Source organism: Hibiscus syriacus, unplaced genomic scaffold (genome assembly GCF_006381635.1).
Source record: "Hibiscus syriacus cultivar Baekdansim isolate YM2019G1 unplaced genomic scaffold, ASM638163v2 tig00111398_pilon, whole genome shotgun sequence".
In the NCBI taxonomy this organism is placed as follows: domain Eukaryota; kingdom Viridiplantae; phylum Streptophyta; class Magnoliopsida; order Malvales; family Malvaceae; genus Hibiscus; species Hibiscus syriacus.
The window spans coordinates 256,529-273,412 of NW_024063081.1; the positions used below are offsets into that span (position 1 = coordinate 256,529).

Here is a 16,884-nt window from a genome sequence, read left to right on the forward strand (position 1 = left end):
AGCTTCTCACCTTTTAGAATATGAACTCTCGTCCCTGGAGGAGAAGAAGCTGAAAGTGCCAATCTTTCTTGATAATTCTCATAATAGTATTATTAACACATTGTAACATCCCAAACTACGGTTAGTGACTTTATTGTAAAGATTTAGAATTTGTTGATTTAAATAGGAATATTTCATTGGATTAAGTGGTGAATATGAAAGAATTAAAAGGATAGTATGGTAATTTAGCTTAAAAGATATTGTCATCTCTCTATTTAGAGAGATACACGTCGAAGAGGAGATAATTCTCCAGAGTTATCTTCTGCTCTTTGTTCTTCATACGTAAGGCTTGAAGCATGAGGTGAGTTTTCTGATTTTTTGGTTATTTGTTAAATTAAAAGTTAGGTTTTGATCATTAGAAGATAACTAAGCTTAAGGAAAGCTTAAGTTGTCTTATAATCAAAAGATGAAGAAGTTATAAGAAATTAAAGAAAACTGGTTTTTATATGAAATTATGGAAAATAGTTGATAAGTTGAATTTGAAGTTAAGTTTGATTTGTCATCATGCTAATTAAGGAATATGAAGTGTTAGAATTATATTTAGAACATATTGAAATTTGAGTATGATTCTTGATTTACATATGAGGGATAGATTTTGAGGTTATGGATGGTTTTCATGGATATAAATTGGTTTAAGTAATGGTGGTTAGGTTTAATGACATGGTAGGGGTTTAAAATAGAAGAATTGAATGAAGAATTGATGATTTTCGGGCTTAAAATACAATTTCTGGGTAGAGGGAACTGATACCCTATGAATGGGTATCGATTCCCCCCTCTTGAACGAAAAATTCCAGTATGTTCAGGGGGTATCGATTCCCCCCTAAATGAAAAATGGAATTTGGTTCTTTAATTTGGTTTAAGTTGTTAACATCAAGTTTAAGGTTTAGGCTTCTGATAGTTGTTTTGAAATGTTATATTTATGTAGATATTGAGTCTAAACAAGTTCCGGAATAATCAAAGGATTAAGATCGAATCAAACAATAAGGCTAAGGTGAGTGCAATTTTAATTGTACTTATATTATTGAACGAACATTGACTTGCGATGAGCTAGTGATGGAGTTACTATGGTAAGAAGTGACTCCTAAAATGTTATTTGATTTGTGATTCTTATATGTGCATGAATACATGAAATGGGTATAGTTATTATATATGTTATATGATATGCATAGACATAAGAGCATAAACATAAGATATATGATATGATATACATGATTATATGCATATGTGATATATGCTATGAGACATGACCAATGTGAAATGAGATAAGCTATGTGATATGATATGAAATACATGGTTACACATACATGTGGTATGTGACAGAAAAGAAAGAACAAGTGATGAGAAATGTATTCATCGTAAATGCCCATAGTATATGATACGAGAGCTATATGTATAGTTGGCATGCCAAGAGTCGAGGGTGTTGTAGTCCTTCGGGACGTAGTGGTCCTACGGGACATATATAACAGTCCTTAGGGACTAATACTGAACAAATGTTCGGTGCCCATGAGGGAATTTATACGAGCTGTGGTGACAGCATTAGTGCACAACCTTAATGTACTCACATACCTTTGTTCTCAACAATAATATACATGGGCAATTGAAATATAAATTAAAGTGAAAGTGATGCAAAAAGGTAAGTTTCATGTGTGCATGACTTGGTTATATATGTCATATGAAATATATACATGCATATTGAAATATCATGATCAAATGGTAAGAATGCATATTCATGAATCTACTGTTACATGTTTATTTATTGTCTCACTAAGTCTATGACTTAGCGTGTAAGTGATTTACACGTATGTACCAAGAAACGAGAAGAGCAAGAATAGAAGTAGCAAGGACATATTATTACTAGAAGATCAGATCAGAAGTAATCGACAAAGTAGGTATTTTGTTGTGTATAGAGTGTTGGCATGTAATAAGTCGTTAATTATGAGCACTCTGATCAAGTTTGTATTTTGGGTCTCTTTTATGTAAATTAACGTATTTTGTTTTAAACAAAGTTTTAAATTCCCGGGGTTTTTCTTTAAGAGTCAAAGTGACACATCAGACTCGTATTCGATTCGGGTACGGGTTAGGGTGTTACACACATGGCATAATTTATAATAAAATTGAATTTTTTATTCAAATTAATTAGAAATCCATTTTTGCCATTAATAAAACTTCATAATTACAAATTTGTCACTCTATGACATCATCCCTTACCTCATCATATCCAGAAAATATCTTAATTATGATTTTTCATGTTTGTCCTTGCAATTTTTGAAAATTACAATTTAGTCACCAAATTCCAAAGTTTTGGCTTAACATGAAAAATCGACCTTAATTCCATTGATCCATGTTAAATTTCACTTTTCTAAAATATAGAAATAATATTTTCAACCTTTATCTAGCATCCCTCACAATTTCGTGAAATTCCGATTATCCGATTTCAATACCGAAATTTACCTCGTTATAGCTTTTAACACAAATCTCGTACCGAAAATCTGATTCTCACTAAAATATTTGTTTTAATTCAAACTATTCATTTACAGGCTAAAATATATAACTTTTAAAAATTACAAATTTTGGTTCTTAAACTTTTCAAAGTTTATACTTTAGCCACTAAACTTTCAAAACTTATATTTTAGTCACTAGCCAAAATTTGGGGTATTACAATTAATATAATTTACTCTAAGCTTTTAATGGTAGAAAAAAGTAAGCCCCCAAATTAATTATTTTATCTTCACAAATTATCTATTTATATTCACTTTAAAATATCACATTAATAGATGAAATATAATAATTTTAACAGTACTACCAATTAAATTTAAAATTTTAAATCTAAAAATAAAGAAATTAAATTACTAAAAATAATAGTAAGAGAACTAAATACCAAATATATAAAGAATACAAGAACTCAAAACATACATTAACCAAATAATAATTTAAGTTATAAAAATCATTTCCTCCCAAGTCCTCTCTTCCAACTAATAAATTTCTTACCTCGGCGAAGAGGTTTAATTTCCCTTAAATTCCTATATTCTTTGCATTTTTTAAATTTTAATCATTCTGTTTTTATTTTTGGAAATCTAAACTCTCTAGTTGTTTCATTAGGAAATTAAAGTTGAATTAATAATACTATTAACGGATTTTTTTATTAATCTTAAATATATTTTTATATTAAAAAACGCGAATTAAAAATTGAAATTCAAGTAATAATGCATATTTTAAATTTAAACTAAGATTAATTAATAATATTATTAATTAAATTTTAATTTTCAAATCATAATTAAAGAGACTAAAGCCACATTTAATAACCTATTGAAAAATTTAATCAACTAATTATTTAAACGTATTTCTTTAGGGTTTCTTAGGGTTATCTAGTTTTCTCTTCTTCTTTTTTTATCATCGTCGTTTTATTCTCTCTCTTTTAATGATGACAACATCAATCTCAGTATTTGTCTTGATAGTTTGTATTCATTGTTTTTACTTTGTTTTATTAAATTGTATCTTTGTTTATTTTCCTTGTTTTTAAATTTTTTGGTACAAATGTAAATGATGCCTTTGTACTTTTTAGAAAAATTCAATGTGATCCTCGAACTTAGAAAAAAATTCATTCACTTTGATTGTTACAATGCTGACGTGAAACTTCACGGTACTGACGTGACAGTTCATGGTGATTGGTGAAGTGGTTTTTTTTTGTCGAGTTCGAGAGTCAAATTAATTTTTTGAAAAAAATTTAAGGGCTTATTTGATTTGTGAAAAAATATTAAAAATTTAAAATATATGAACAATTAAATATAAAAATACTAAAAAAATTACAAAAAATTACAAAAAAATTAAAATATACAAATATTAACTAAAGTGATTAAAAATGTTGAATTTAGAGGTAAATTTTAATGTAGGTTTTATTTTATTTAGTAATATAATTATATTGTTATGTTCAATCAATTTGAACATTAATAAATAATTATATATATGTATTAATTTAAAAATTAATTAAAATTGAATAATTAAGAATAAAAATATAATTTCACTTAAAAATGATTTTTCATAATAAAAATTAAAAATTGAAACTTTTGAGGTAGGTAACAAATTACCTTTTTAAATAATAATTTTAATTTAATTTTTAGATACTAACATTATTTATGGGATGAAAAATGACTTTCTAGAAGAATTCCCAATCTTATGAATCAAATGAAACCATTTCATCAAATTCAGTAGTTCGACTCTTCTTCAGAAAGAAGTATTATTCTGCTCATCTTCTTCATCGTCTCTCTTCAAGTTCTCTATTTTTTTCAACACGAAAATCAAATCTTGACCTCTTTTCTTTCATTCTGGAAGCCATTGAAAGAGCTCTAGAGTATAAACCCCAATCGAAGAAACCACCGACAAGACAAAACCCATCCATTGAAGGAACCAGAAGATTCCCATTTTCCATTTAATCTAAAGGGAAACTGAAATAATCTTCAAATCGAAACTTCCCATTTCTCCAGAACCCTATAATTTCAAAAGAAACCTAGGTTCTGAATCTTGGAAAGAACAGCCCCATTTGATGTTAAAGCACATATCTTATCTTGACAACATTCCATCGACTCCGGGGAAATTCAAGATGGAAAAATCGCCTTACGTTCACAATAAATTGAGGTGGCACTCCTCTCTTATGAAGCTCTCAGTTTGGTCCTTTATCTTCTTGGCCTTGATCTTCATCTTCTTCTATCGATCCCCTTCCTCTAACCCCCTCCCTCAAGATCCATCTCGCCGCTCTCTCCGTGCCCACAACTGGGGTGGACCCGCTTGGGAAAAACGGGCCCGTTCCTCTGCCCGCATCCGTTCCCACGACGGCATCTCCGTCTTGGTCACCGGAGCCGCCGGTTTCGTCGGCATCCATGTGTCGACTGCTTTGAAAAGGCGTGGGGATGGTGTTCTTGGACTAGATAATTTCAACGAGTATTATGACCCTTCATTGAAAAGAGCTCGCCAAGCACTTCTGGACCGAAGTGGGGTATTCATTGTGGAAGGAGATGTCAATGATTCGACCCTTTTAAGGAAACTTTTCGAGGTCGTCGCATTTACCCACGTTATGCATTTGGCTGCTCAAGCTGGGGTCAGGTACGCTATGGAAAATCCTAGCTCTTATGTTCATAGCAATATTGCCGGTCTTGTTAGTTTACTTGAAGCTTGTAAATCTGCTAATCCACAACCTGCAATTGTGTGGGCTTCTTCGAGTTCGGTTTACGGGCTTAATAGCAAAGTTCCATTTTCTGAGAAAGATAGGACTGATCAACCTGCTAGTTTATATGCTGCTACTAAGAAAGCTGGTGAAGAGATTGCACATACTTATAATCATATATACGGACTTTCTTTAACTGCCTTGAGGTTTTTCACAGTTTATGGCCCTTGGGGAAGGCCAGATATGGCTTATTTCTTCTTCACTAGGGATATCTTGAAAGGGAAGACCATATCAATATTTGAAGCAGCTAATCATGGTACAGTAGCTAGAGATTTTACCTACATTGATGATATTGTGAAAGGGTGTTTAGCAGCTTTGGATACCGCTGAGAAGAGTACAGGTAGTGGAGGGAAGAAGAAGGGTCCGGCTCAATTCAGGATATATAATTTGGGGAACACTTTGCCCGTTCCAGTTTCGGATCTTGTGAACATCCTGGAGAGGCTTTTGAAGGTTAATGCAAAGAAGAAAATTATCAAGTTACCGCAAAACGGGGATGTTCAGTTCACTCATGCTAATATTAGCTTGGCTCAGAGGGAGCTCGGATATAAGCCCTCAACTGATTTGCAAACTGGGTTGAAGAAATTTGTCAGATGGTATCTCGGTTACTATTCCGGTGGGAAGAAGGCTGCTGGATAATCCATTCTTTATGTTATGGTAGGATCATCATCTGAATTCTTGTTCATTATCATTCTTAACATTGTTTTTCGACATTTCTCTGTTCTTTGCCCAATTATTTGTTGTTTCATATTATCTTTAATGATGACATATAAGGAGGGATGTCATGTCCTAGTTTGAAGCAATTTTGTGATCAATGAACATTGCTTGCTGTTGGGGGCTTGGGGCACTCCAAAAATCTTTTTTTTTTGTCATTTTCCGTGGACTGTAATTGTTATTAGTTTTGGCATTGTGGAATTCACGACTGGTAATAGCATGTGCTGTGATTGGTGAATGCTAGATCTTTGTGTCGTAACAAATTTTTTAAGGGTTGAACATACTTAATATAGCCCAAATAAAATTACTTGGTTGGTTCATTAAAAGTAATATATATTTGGGCAAACTAAGTATTTAGTCATTCAACTATTTATGCGGTTCTATTTTAGCTATTCAACTATTTTTTCTTTCCAAAATCATACCTAAACTTAGATTTTGATCACTCATCGTTAAAAAATTGTTGACGTGATAATTTTTTTATTTTTTTAACGATGATATGATATTTTTTATGGTGATACATTAGTGTCACCATTCAAATTTTAACGGTGGGTGACAAAAAATGAAATTAAAACGTAAACTTAATATGATTTAAAAAACTAATTGGGTGACCAAGATAAAATTGCAAGAATAATTGGGTGACTAGATACATAATTTACCCTATATATTAAGTACTGTTTAGACACAGCTAAATTATGCACTTGCAAAATGAAAAATACGGTCAAACATGTTGGGTCCCTCAGGTTCACATCTGATATTTGTTTGCATATTTGTACTGCATTTGTTCATCAAATGAAATTTAAGAAGAAAAATTGCAAATTGTACATTTCCACGATCTTGAGTGTAAGCTCTCTTCCAAATGTATTCATGTACCAGATTCGACCAAAACATGGGGACTGTAGGCCACATGATATAAAACTTTCCAAATCCCAGGCATTCATTCCCCTTCATCAATGTATCATAACTCATAAGATGCAGTATCCACTATAAAACCAAATGAAATCACTCAAAAATCATACTTTGTTCTCCCACTCTTCAAGATGAGGCACAACATATCTGAAATCTCAGTAGTAGAACTGTAATGGTTCCAAGCCTCAAGCATTAGGCGTTTCCTCGATCCTTTAAAATGAACAACCTACATCCAGTAAGATGGAAATTATAAGAAATTCATGCATGAAACAACTTCAGCATAAAATACAGTCAGATTTCGGATTCAGCTACCAACCAAAATGATCGTGAAAGACTTGCATACCTTGACATCCAGAGGCATGCCATGAAACTGACCAGCACCTTCCGGCGGTGTCCAATTATATTTAGCACATGGTAAAAACAGCACTGATGCACCACCAATCTGCTTGGTAAAAGCCTGTGCTTTACTAAATCTTTTTGCATCAAATGAAGCATCGGACTTTACAACCCAAAAAAGGGCCAGCTGATCTCCAAGCATTCGGGAAGCCTTCATGTATCTGGAGCTATATACTTCCAATACTTTTTCTAGAAAATATTTTGCCCTGCAGCAGTTTCACATATTCAGTTTCTTTAGAGAATTTTGGCTGCATATTGTCAAAATATCAAGAGGAAAGAAAATGTTTCTTCTAGATTCACTGCAGATATGGTAAGAGTAAAAAGGGGTCTCAAGTCTCAACCTTAAAATACCATCATGGGTACCCCTCACAGCAATAAATCCAGAATTCAGAGGCTGGTCTTTGTTGTTCCTGAAAGTAAGAGCCAAATGAAAATCTTGGTACTGTTCAAATATCTGACCCAGGTCATCAATTACAGCGATATCTGAGTCCGTAAAGATGAAATGAGTTATGTGCCCCTGCTCCTGAGATAGCTTCTCAAGCTTGATTTTGAGAAAGGTCTGTATGGGAAAATGGCAGTTTGGCAGCTGAATTAGGATAATGTTTTTCATAATTAAACTATATATTTTGGACTTATACCCATATGATATAAATTAACGGCAAAACTTTTCTACCTATATATCAATATGATGTGCTCTTACAATGTAAGACCTGATTCTTTGAAGCATCAACTTGTCTCTGGAATATTCACCCCGAATGGGAAGTACAGTAACTCCGTTTTGGTGCAATGAGAGATCTGATTCTGGATCAGTCAGAATAATAACATTGCTCTGAGGCATTCTCATCTGAAAGATTTAATTCAAAACCCTGATTATAGCAATTGACTCTAGGTGTAGAACAAATCCTCCAGAATAACTATACTCAATATTTATCAATATCGAAGTGGTTCAAAAATCAACACTGAACCTACAAACATAATAAAAACGACTTATATAAACTGCATAAAAGGCCACAGGAAAGTAAATCCCACTTAAAATAAATCCAAAAAATTCGCTAATGAATTCAATCCTACATCCTAAATTAGGTCTAGAATAGACATTATTCCAAAACTTAGAAGAATGATCTCTAGCACTATGTTTTCCTTTATGATACCAAAATACAAAATAAAAATTAGAACGATTCAATACATTACAATAATGCCATAAAACATTAGAAGACAAGATAATAACTTTAAATAAGAACTCGTATATAACAGAGACAGTTATTTATGAAACTACAAACAGCTCTCTCTAGCAGACACAATATTGTGTTTAACTGATTTACCTGAATGAAGTTAATGAAGACGTTCAAAATGGCCATCGATCTCTCTGGCTTGCTATAAGAAGCATTCCCAACAGTAACTGAGTTTGACAATCTACTATTCACAGGAGTTTCAGGTGAGCTGTTGTATATGGTAAAAACAGTGACAAATGCAATACCATCTCCAACACCAGAGGCATGAGATGGGTTTGAAAAATGGGTCTTGTTGAGAGCTTTAACTCCTGCAACATATTGAAAACATAATTTTCTATAAGAAAACATATATACATATATACATGTAGAACATCCAAGCGACGAATTTGGGAACTGGAAGCCCAATAAAGTACTTTCTTTCCAATAAGAATATCATATATTAATGAGCAAGCAGAGACAAAAAAAGAAAAGCGAATGTCATATCACATTTGTCAAGACAGCAGACTCCTAATCTCGTACCCATTTATTTCAGTACCATAGTTTTTAGAAGTGAATGCAAGTCTGGGGTTCCTTCTATCAAATTATTGTACTAGAAACATGGAAATTAGCAAGAACCTTGGCATTGCAAACGGTTGGGCAAGCCTTCTCCAGAAGCGGGTCCAAGAACAAGATGATCAAATTTCTTGGTTATTTTCTTGGGGGCTTCATCCCTTGCCGATGAATTCTGAACATCAAATTTCTTCGTGTTTTCCTTGGGGGCGTCTGTGACTGCTTGGTTCTGGTGCAATTCCAGAACTGAAAACATTAAAAAAGAATCAGTTAAAAGTCTTCAATAACAAAACAGAAAAAGACATTAGAAAAAACCCACAACTGAATAGATTAGTAGCAAAGAGGAACAACCACCAGAGAACAAGTGAGGAAGGATGAAAATAAGTGGGAAGCAAAGGAGGAAACGACGCCATCCAGCACAAGCTTTCATGCCTAATCAATCTTTCAATGAGGAGGAATTTTTTTCAATGGCAGTACAGAAATAGCCCAAAACCCGACTCTGCAAAAAAATAAAAAATTTAAAAATAAGTGGGAAGCAACCGCTTTCCAGAAATGAGTTATTATTGATTGATTCAAGCTAAATTTTCAAACCCCATCAACTTGCACATTCGGGAATCCAACATTAATACAAATCATAACGAGATATTCCAATTAGAGCTATAGTTTAGAACTCTCAAGAGCTAAAAGTATATGAATCTCAGATCAGGCAGAAAAAAAACATAACTATGGAAATTTTTACAAAATCAGAAAAAGACAAAAAAAAAACTAAACGATGAGATGCAGTACGAAGATAGAGAGAAGAAATTGAAGATATCCAAGCCTTAAGGGGTTGGGTTGTCGACGGAGCTATACAGAATAAATCTTTGATGAGAGTTCAATACAGAGATCTCAACGTTCTTTGAGAGTTCACCCGTCTTTTAATTTTGGGTAAAGTTCAGTTGAACCATGTTTAAAAGTTTAATAATTGTTAAATTTTAAATTTCAGGGTAAACTATACCTATAATCACTTGATTATTATTTCTTTTCACTTTGATCATCGATTTTTAATTTTTATTTCTTTTCACTTTGATCGTCGATTTTTTAATTTTATCAATCAGACCAAGTGTTGCAATCAAACTACTAGCCATTAAGATTTAACTGATGTATCTGTTAAAAAACTTAGTATAATTATAAATTTAATCTTCAATATTTACATATTTTATCAATTTAATCATAATTTTAACTTAATTTAATAATTTTTTAAATAAACAATTGATGACCAGGGGAGAATATTTTCCTACTTTTTATTTATAATTGGTATAACACTATTTTTCCATTCAAATTAATTTTCTATATAAAATCATATTTCTTGTATGGAGTTATTTTTCCATACAATGAACCATCTATTATAAAATAAATAATAATAACAAAATAGTAATAAACGTGATGGAAAGTTGTAGAGAAATGGATGCCGATGATGTAAATAAAACAAACTGAAACCATCTTTTATCAGATCAAAAAAAAAAAAAAAATCCCACGTGTTAAAAAATGTACAAAAGTGATAATTCAATTTTTGACATTTGACAAAGGTATAGGTCGTCTATCCGGCCATGATTCTATCTTCTCAAGTACTTGACGGGCACCACCCCATCGAACCCCTCGGTCAATATCACTTTGTTGTCTGAAATGTACAGCTTCATTCCTTCTACACTCATCAAACAAGACAACATAAGGACCTTTGTTTAACAAGGGAAGATGACATGACTCGAAACAAAAGTGACAAAGGCATGATTTGCAGATATTCCTTCAGTTTATAGAATCATCACTGCCCTAAAACTCGAAAGAAGTACACTTACCTTCCAAAGCTTTTCTAACATCGAGATAGATCAAAATGTTAACATCTCGTCTCATACCTGAAGAAAACGAAAAGTACCTAATCATCAGAAGCAAGTCAGCAACATTTAGCTTCCCCATGACTTGATTTATCCTGATTAGTGTTCTCCATTTACTATAATCGATTAAAGTTGGAATCATAAATCGAATCTTACTAATCCCATTTCATATTCTTTAGCATGAATCCTGTGGCGATCACCAAAGCAGTTTTTCATGTATGCTTAATTTGAATATTAAAAACCAAGAGTAAAATGAACGAGTACTGTATGTCATTGCTAAGAACATATGTTAAAGTTCAACGGACCAGAATACCCTATTGGATCTGTTAAAGAAGAATCATAAGAGATGAATAAGAGATATCATATCACTACAATCATCAGGTAAAGAGATTTTTCATGATATCTCACCACTTATCACTTCGCCATCAGTTGGCAAGCCACTTGAGAAGTGGACATGCAATCGTTTCATGCGCTTCAAACCTGACTCTAAAATTGATTCTAAATTCCTCTTATAGGTTCCATGTACGCAAACTGTCATTTCAGGGAAAATCAAGCCAATGAAGCAAAATAAAAGACTTAACACGAGCATCAATATAAGAGAAATGATGTTCTTACCTTGCACTTCATCAGCTGAAAGGATTTCTTTTAATAAGCTTTCGGACTCGATTGCCTGCAATGTGACATATCCTATCTTCATTAGATAGTGCACACACATCAACAAAGATGCTCAAAACAACAGATAAGCATAAAGGAAACTTCAGATAAAGAATGAATGAATTCATCACCGTTACAGTGTGACCTTGGTTTGCACGTATCAAAAGCTCCCCATTTTCTACCAGAAGGCTAAATCGTTGCTTATTATCCTTTCTGACGGCCTACAATAAAGAAATATTTGACCATGAATCATTAGAATTTCGAAAGAAAATCATAAAGCAAGACTATAAACATTTCATTTTTCCCCTTTGGGCGCCGTATAAACATTTTCCTTTCACTAACATCACTTTACACCAATATTTTAGAGACCAAGAATCTAAACTACGGCTGGTGATAGCTAAAATGTATCTAAAGAAGCTATTTTCATCTTTCACTACAAAAAAATTCATGTTTTAAGGATAGCAATTGGGATATTTTCAATCAAAACAAGAAACGATCCTCAAGTTTCAACAGTAAACAGAGACAATAAAATGCTTTCACAAATCCTACCTCCTTGATATCATCAACAGTGTGTGACCTTAAAGAAATATTTGCAAAAGTTTTCAAGTTCAGCTTCAACAAATCTTCAACTTTGACATAACCATCGTTTCTCATATTCAAATTCAGTTCGGTAGCCATATGCCGCAGAATACGAGTCCTTAAGATAATAAAACCAAAACAAAATACTAATTAAAAAATCACTTCAATCGAGTACACCCCATGGTTTTAAGCAAAAACAGTGGAGAAAAAAGAACTGTCAGAATGTTCTAAACTGCAACGTCGCTTACAATAGTCGACCAAGAGCATCAATTTTGTCCTTTCCCCCGCCACGGCCTCTGGATCTTTCTCGATCATTTTTCATCTCTTGGCCTCTTCCTCTGCCTCCACTGCCAAATCCCCCCAAAAAATAGACATCAAAATTGCTACCAAATGATCAAATCGATTATCAATAATTCGTGCCCAAATTTGAAAATACCTTCTATTTGAATGAGCGAAAGAAGAAAACGAAGACGACGACGACGACATATTGTTGTTAAGAATCGTCTTCTCCAAGAGGGTTAGGGCACGGAACCTGGAAACTAGAGAGGGGACAGGTGGACGCTGAGTAAAGCAACAGTATAAAATTCGAATGCTACTGTTAGCCAGATTAGCCCACATACGGGTGGTTTGATTGAATGCGAAGTTCTGAAGAAGATGGTAACAATGGCGGCAGGAAAGGATACGATTCGTTTGCTCCTCGTGGCTCTTTGCAAAATCTTTTGGGCTACGCATTAGATAGGTCCATTAGAATTTAATTAAATTGATTTTTCAGTGATTGTTTATTTTTATTTTTTCTCTCAATTTTATAAGACAAGAGATGAGTGAAATGAAATTTGAGGTTCAAACTATGACAATGACAAAAGGTTCTAAATCAAAAATCTCTTAATTGACAGTTATAACTAACAGATAAACTCACCTTTTACAACAGACATAAAATCACGGCAATACTTTTATTTTTCTATTTTCCCTCTTTAAATTCAAACATAAAAAAAATGTTTAGAACTAAAGATATATAGTACTATTATTTTTGCAATGTTTCGTAATTACACGACATTTTTTTTTACTAGGTTTCATAATTTGAGTGTTAATTTAAGCCACCTCAGTGTTAGAATACATATGTTAATCAAAAGAACCGAAGTATTTTATGACGGAATGAACTTTAAATATCTATTTACTATTTTATAAGTTTCAATGTGACATAAGTGGTATATAGGGGAATGAATATTTAAGTTGCCGGAGCTTAACTCAACAATGACTGAGCATGAACGTCTCATTTACACACCAATGGTAGACTCATAGAATGATTCTTTTAAGTACATGTAGAATATGTATGGTGGGTGATAGAGTAGATACTGGTTTATTATTTGGACAAAATGGTAGCTGCAAAACTCTGCTAGTCCTTTCAGGTTTGTTGCAGTATCTTGTTCAGCTAAAAACAGAGACAAGCAAGTAGATTTTCAGCTAAAAACTGGGCAACCTTCAGCTTGTATTCCGGGAGAAATGGGGCAACTTGCTAGGGGGCAGTGATCATCTAACTGGGCACCCCACCATTTAGGTATGTCGTAACCGCGAATTTTTTACTTGGCGGGAAAAGTGATGTGAATAAATGGTTTTTTTTAAATAATTTGGGAGTCGCCATCGGCCTTTTGGATCAGGTAGGTCGAATACCTAAAAATCATCATTTAAAAGAGTTTTTAAGAAAACATCGATTAAAAGATAAACTGATCTGCGTTTTAACCAAAAATTCGTTCTTTTTAATAATAAAAAGGGATTCGTGATCGGTTACGTTTAGGGAAGGATTAACACCCCTACAACGCCCAAAATTGGTACTTTTTAATTATAAATTGTCTCTATTATTTGAAATTTAGAAATTCAAAGATATATTTAATTCATAATTATGTTATTTCAAATAATTTAAAGAAAATATATTAATATGTATAAATAAAATATTTATTTATTTAGAAATATCAGAAAAATGACTTCTAAGTGTTTTAAGACAGCTCTTTTCTTCGATATTAAAAAATAAAATAAATAATTAAAAACATTTTCTTAAAAATAATTTATTTTAATATAATAATAATGAAAATAATAATAATTTAAACATATAAAATTAAAATATAAATAATGAGTAAGATAAATAAATTTAAAAATAAGTATATAAAAAAAGCAATAAGACTTATAATTAACATTAGTGACTAAAACATATAAAATTAAAATAATATAAAATATTAAAATTTATAGCCCTTATTTATAGTATTATAAAAATATAATTACTAATGATGTAATTAAACCTAAGTATTAATAAGTGATTAAAATTATAATTATTAAAATTAAAGACTCTAACTCGAATAAAAAATCTAAGTGCTAATAATGTAATTTATCCTTATTTAATTAATTTGTGTTAAAATGATAATTACTAAACTATAAGGGACTAAATTAGGTATTTATCCTAAATATATATATTATATTATGTAAAGAACTAAAATAAAATGAAATAAAATTACTAGATCGAATTATAATATATAGAAACATGCTATAAGGATCAAATTGAAACTTTTTAAAGTTATAGTGGCTGCGGAAATAGTTTATCCGAAAGCAAAATTATAGATATACCCCTCCCCAAAACGGCGTCGTTTGGGAAGGGGTATATAATCCCCTTCCAGCTGGCCCGAAGGGCCAGCGTTTCATTTCTCTTCTTTCTCTAACTGAGAGAGAAGAGAATTCTCTCTCGCTTCTCTCTAATTGAGGGAAGCCGGTCATCGGCCGGCAGCCGTCTGCCGCCGTAATCCCCACCGCCGGCCACCGCATTCGGTGGCCGGAAAATATCATTTTTACACCAAAATGTAGATCGGACCGTCCTAATGACGGTTCCGGTGTCTTTATTCCTTAAATGGCTCCTGATCGAAGCAAATCTAAGAAAATACCTTCGGTTTTCGAAGGTTTTCAGTGACTCGTGGAGGTTCGTATGAATTCCGGTGATGGCGTGGCTTTCTCGATAAATATCTCTCCGTCTTTTCTTGATTATTTTAGTGTTTTGTGGTTGCTGGGTTGCTTTTGATTCTCCTGTTGTTCTCCCTGTCTTTCGGTTCTCCTCCCTTTTTTCATTTTTGCAGGTACGATGGCTTTATAGCCATCTCGGTCGCTTGCTCGGACCGGTCTGAAGGATGAAAAGTTCGGTGAGTCACCAAAGCTAGGCTGGTGACTCACTGTAGGGAAGGCTGTTGGTTGCCATCTGGCGTTCTAGAGTGTTCCTTGAGGCGGCGGCGTGGTAGTAAGGCGTCGGCAGCAGCTGGTTGGACCATCTGGCTTGGGAAGTGTCGGCAGAGGCGGCTGTTGGGAGTTCTTGGAGGCGGCGAAGACGGCAACAATGCTAGGGTTTAGAAACCCTAGCTGAAACCCTAAATATTTAGGGTTTTATTTTGGTCTGGGCCGGTTTTGGTTATTTGTAACTGGACCGGTCCAGTTTTCATTGGGCCTGTAATTATTTTTTAATAATAATAATATATAATATAATAATAATAATAATAATAATAATAATAATAATAATAAATAATAAATAAAAAAATGGGTAAAAAAAATTAGTATCTTCAACTGCCCCTCTTTGCTCATTCTTGTGTTAACAAGAATAGGGCAAAGACGAAAAGATAATAATTTTTTTTATCCATTTGACTTCACTTGATTATAATGGTAATGTTGAATAATTTCTTCTTTGGGATTAGTTCTTCTAATTATGAACTTTTCTACTGGGGATGACAATTTATCTCCTTCTGTGATGTAATCTAGCAAAGGTTGAACAAGCTCTTTTCATTGTGAACTTCTTCTTCTTCAGATGAGTTCTTCTCATTGTGAACTTCTTCTGGAAATGCTGATGATGATATATCTCCTTCTGTGATAGAGTCATGCAAAAGGTCGAACAAGCTCTTCTCATTATGAACTTCTTCTTCTTTCTTCAGATGAGTTCTTCTCATTATGAACTCTCTCTGGAAAAGTTGATCCATCGAGTGATGAATTTGAGCGAAAAGTTGAACAAGTTCATCTCATTATGAACTTCTTCTTCTTTCTTCAGATGAGTTCTTCTCATTATGAACTCTTTCACTGGGGATGCTGATCCATCAAATGATGAATTCAAACAAAAGGTTGAACAAATTCTTCTCATTATGAACTTCTTCTTCCTTCTTCAGATGAGTTCTTCTCATTATGAACTCTTTCACTGGGGATGCTGATCCATCAAATAATGAATTCAAACAAAAGGTTGAACAAATTCTTCTCATTATGAACTTCTTATTCCTTCTTCAGATGAGTTCTTCTCATTATGAACTTTTTCTGGAAAAGCTGATCTATCAAGTGACGAATTCAAACAAAAGGTTGAACAATTTCTTCTCATTATGAATTTCTTTTTCCTTCTTCAGATGAGTTCTTCTCATTATGAACTTTTTCTGGAAAAACTGATCCATCAAATGATGGATTTGAGCAAAAGGTTGAACAAATTCTTTTCATTATGAATTTCTTCTTCCTTCTTCAGATGAGTTCTTCTCATTATAAACTTTTTCTGGAAAAGCTGATCCATCAAATGATGGATTTGAGCAAAAGGTTGAACAAATTCTTCTCATTATGAATTTTTTTCCTTCTTTAGATGAGTTCTTCTTATTATGAACTTTTTCTGAAAAAGCTGATCCATCAAGTGATGATTTGAATCTTTGAAATTCCTTCAAAATTCAACATGGATAAA

General features: G+C 32.9%; 3 protein-coding genes across 4 annotated transcripts; 1 reads left to right on the plus strand and 2 right to left on the minus strand.

Annotated features, from left to right (window-relative positions):
* The first annotated feature begins 4,261 nt into the window (after positions 1–4,261).
* Positions 4,262–6,091, plus strand: LOC120161149 (UDP-glucuronate 4-epimerase 3-like). Its single transcript, XM_039171408.1, has one exon. It carries the CDS (start codon positions 4,580–4,582, stop codon positions 5,891–5,893), a length of 1,314 nt encoding a protein of 437 aa, XP_039027339.1. The 5' UTR covers positions 4,262–4,579; the 3' UTR covers positions 5,894–6,091.
* Positions 6,092–6,688: 597 nt separating this feature from the next.
* Positions 6,689–9,531, minus strand: LOC120161150. 2 transcript variants are annotated; one of them, XM_039171409.1, is made up of 7 exons: positions 9,403–9,531; positions 9,118–9,297; positions 8,593–8,810; positions 7,971–8,114; positions 7,612–7,829; positions 7,218–7,476; positions 6,689–7,100 (listed from the first exon to the last, which is right to left on the minus strand). In XM_039171409.1, exons 1-7 carry the CDS (start codon positions 9,479–9,481, stop codon positions 6,972–6,974), a joined length of 1,227 nt encoding a protein of 408 aa, XP_039027340.1. In that variant the 5' UTR covers positions 9,482–9,531; the 3' UTR covers positions 6,689–6,971. The 2 variants fall into 2 exon arrangements, with proteins under 2 accessions (XP_039027340.1, XP_039027341.1); XM_039171410.1 differs by having other exon boundaries at positions 6,692–7,100; positions 9,406–9,524.
* A 1,037-nt stretch (positions 9,532–10,568) lies between these two features.
* On the minus strand, positions 10,569–12,818 carry LOC120161152 (tRNA 2'-phosphotransferase 1-like). Its single transcript, XM_039171413.1, has 8 exons — positions 12,592–12,818; positions 12,404–12,502; positions 12,126–12,273; positions 11,708–11,797; positions 11,538–11,592; positions 11,331–11,453; positions 10,887–10,943; positions 10,569–10,735 (listed from the first exon to the last, which is right to left on the minus strand). The coding sequence occupies exons 1-8, from the start codon at positions 12,771–12,773 to the stop codon at positions 10,647–10,649; spliced, it is 843 nt and encodes a 280-aa protein (XP_039027344.1). The 5' UTR covers positions 12,774–12,818; the 3' UTR covers positions 10,569–10,646.
* Between the last annotated feature and the right edge of the window lie 4,066 nt (positions 12,819–16,884).

Excerpts from the sequence above, each read along its gene's own strand:
- LOC120161149 (XM_039171408.1), top strand. The coding sequence starts at position 4,580 with ATGTTAAAGCACATATCTTATCTTGACAACATTCCATCGACTCCGGGG.
- LOC120161150 (XM_039171409.1), bottom strand. The coding sequence starts at position 9,481 with ATGAAAGCTTGTGCTGGATGGCGTCGTTTCCTCCTTTGCTTCCCACTT. Across the intron at positions 8,811-9,117 it reads CAACCGTTTGCAATGCCAAG|GAGTTAAAGCTCTCAACAAG; the intron begins GTTCTTGCTAAT and ends AATATGTTGCAG. Across the intron at positions 7,101-7,217 it reads GCATGCCTCTGGATGTCAAG|GTTGTTCATTTTAAAGGATC; the intron begins GTATGCAAGTCT and ends TACTGGATGTAG.
- LOC120161152 (XM_039171413.1), bottom strand. The coding sequence starts at position 12,773 with ATGTGGGCTAATCTGGCTAACAGTAGCATTCGAATTTTATACTGTTGC. Across the intron at positions 12,503-12,591 it reads TTCGCTCATTCAAATAGAAG|TGGAGGCAGAGGAAGAGGCC; the intron begins GTATTTTCAAAT and ends GGGATTTGGCAG. Across the intron at positions 10,736-10,886 it reads TGTTAGAAAAGCTTTGGAAG|AAGGAATGAAGCTGTACATT; the intron begins GTAAGTGTACTT and ends TGATGAGTGTAG.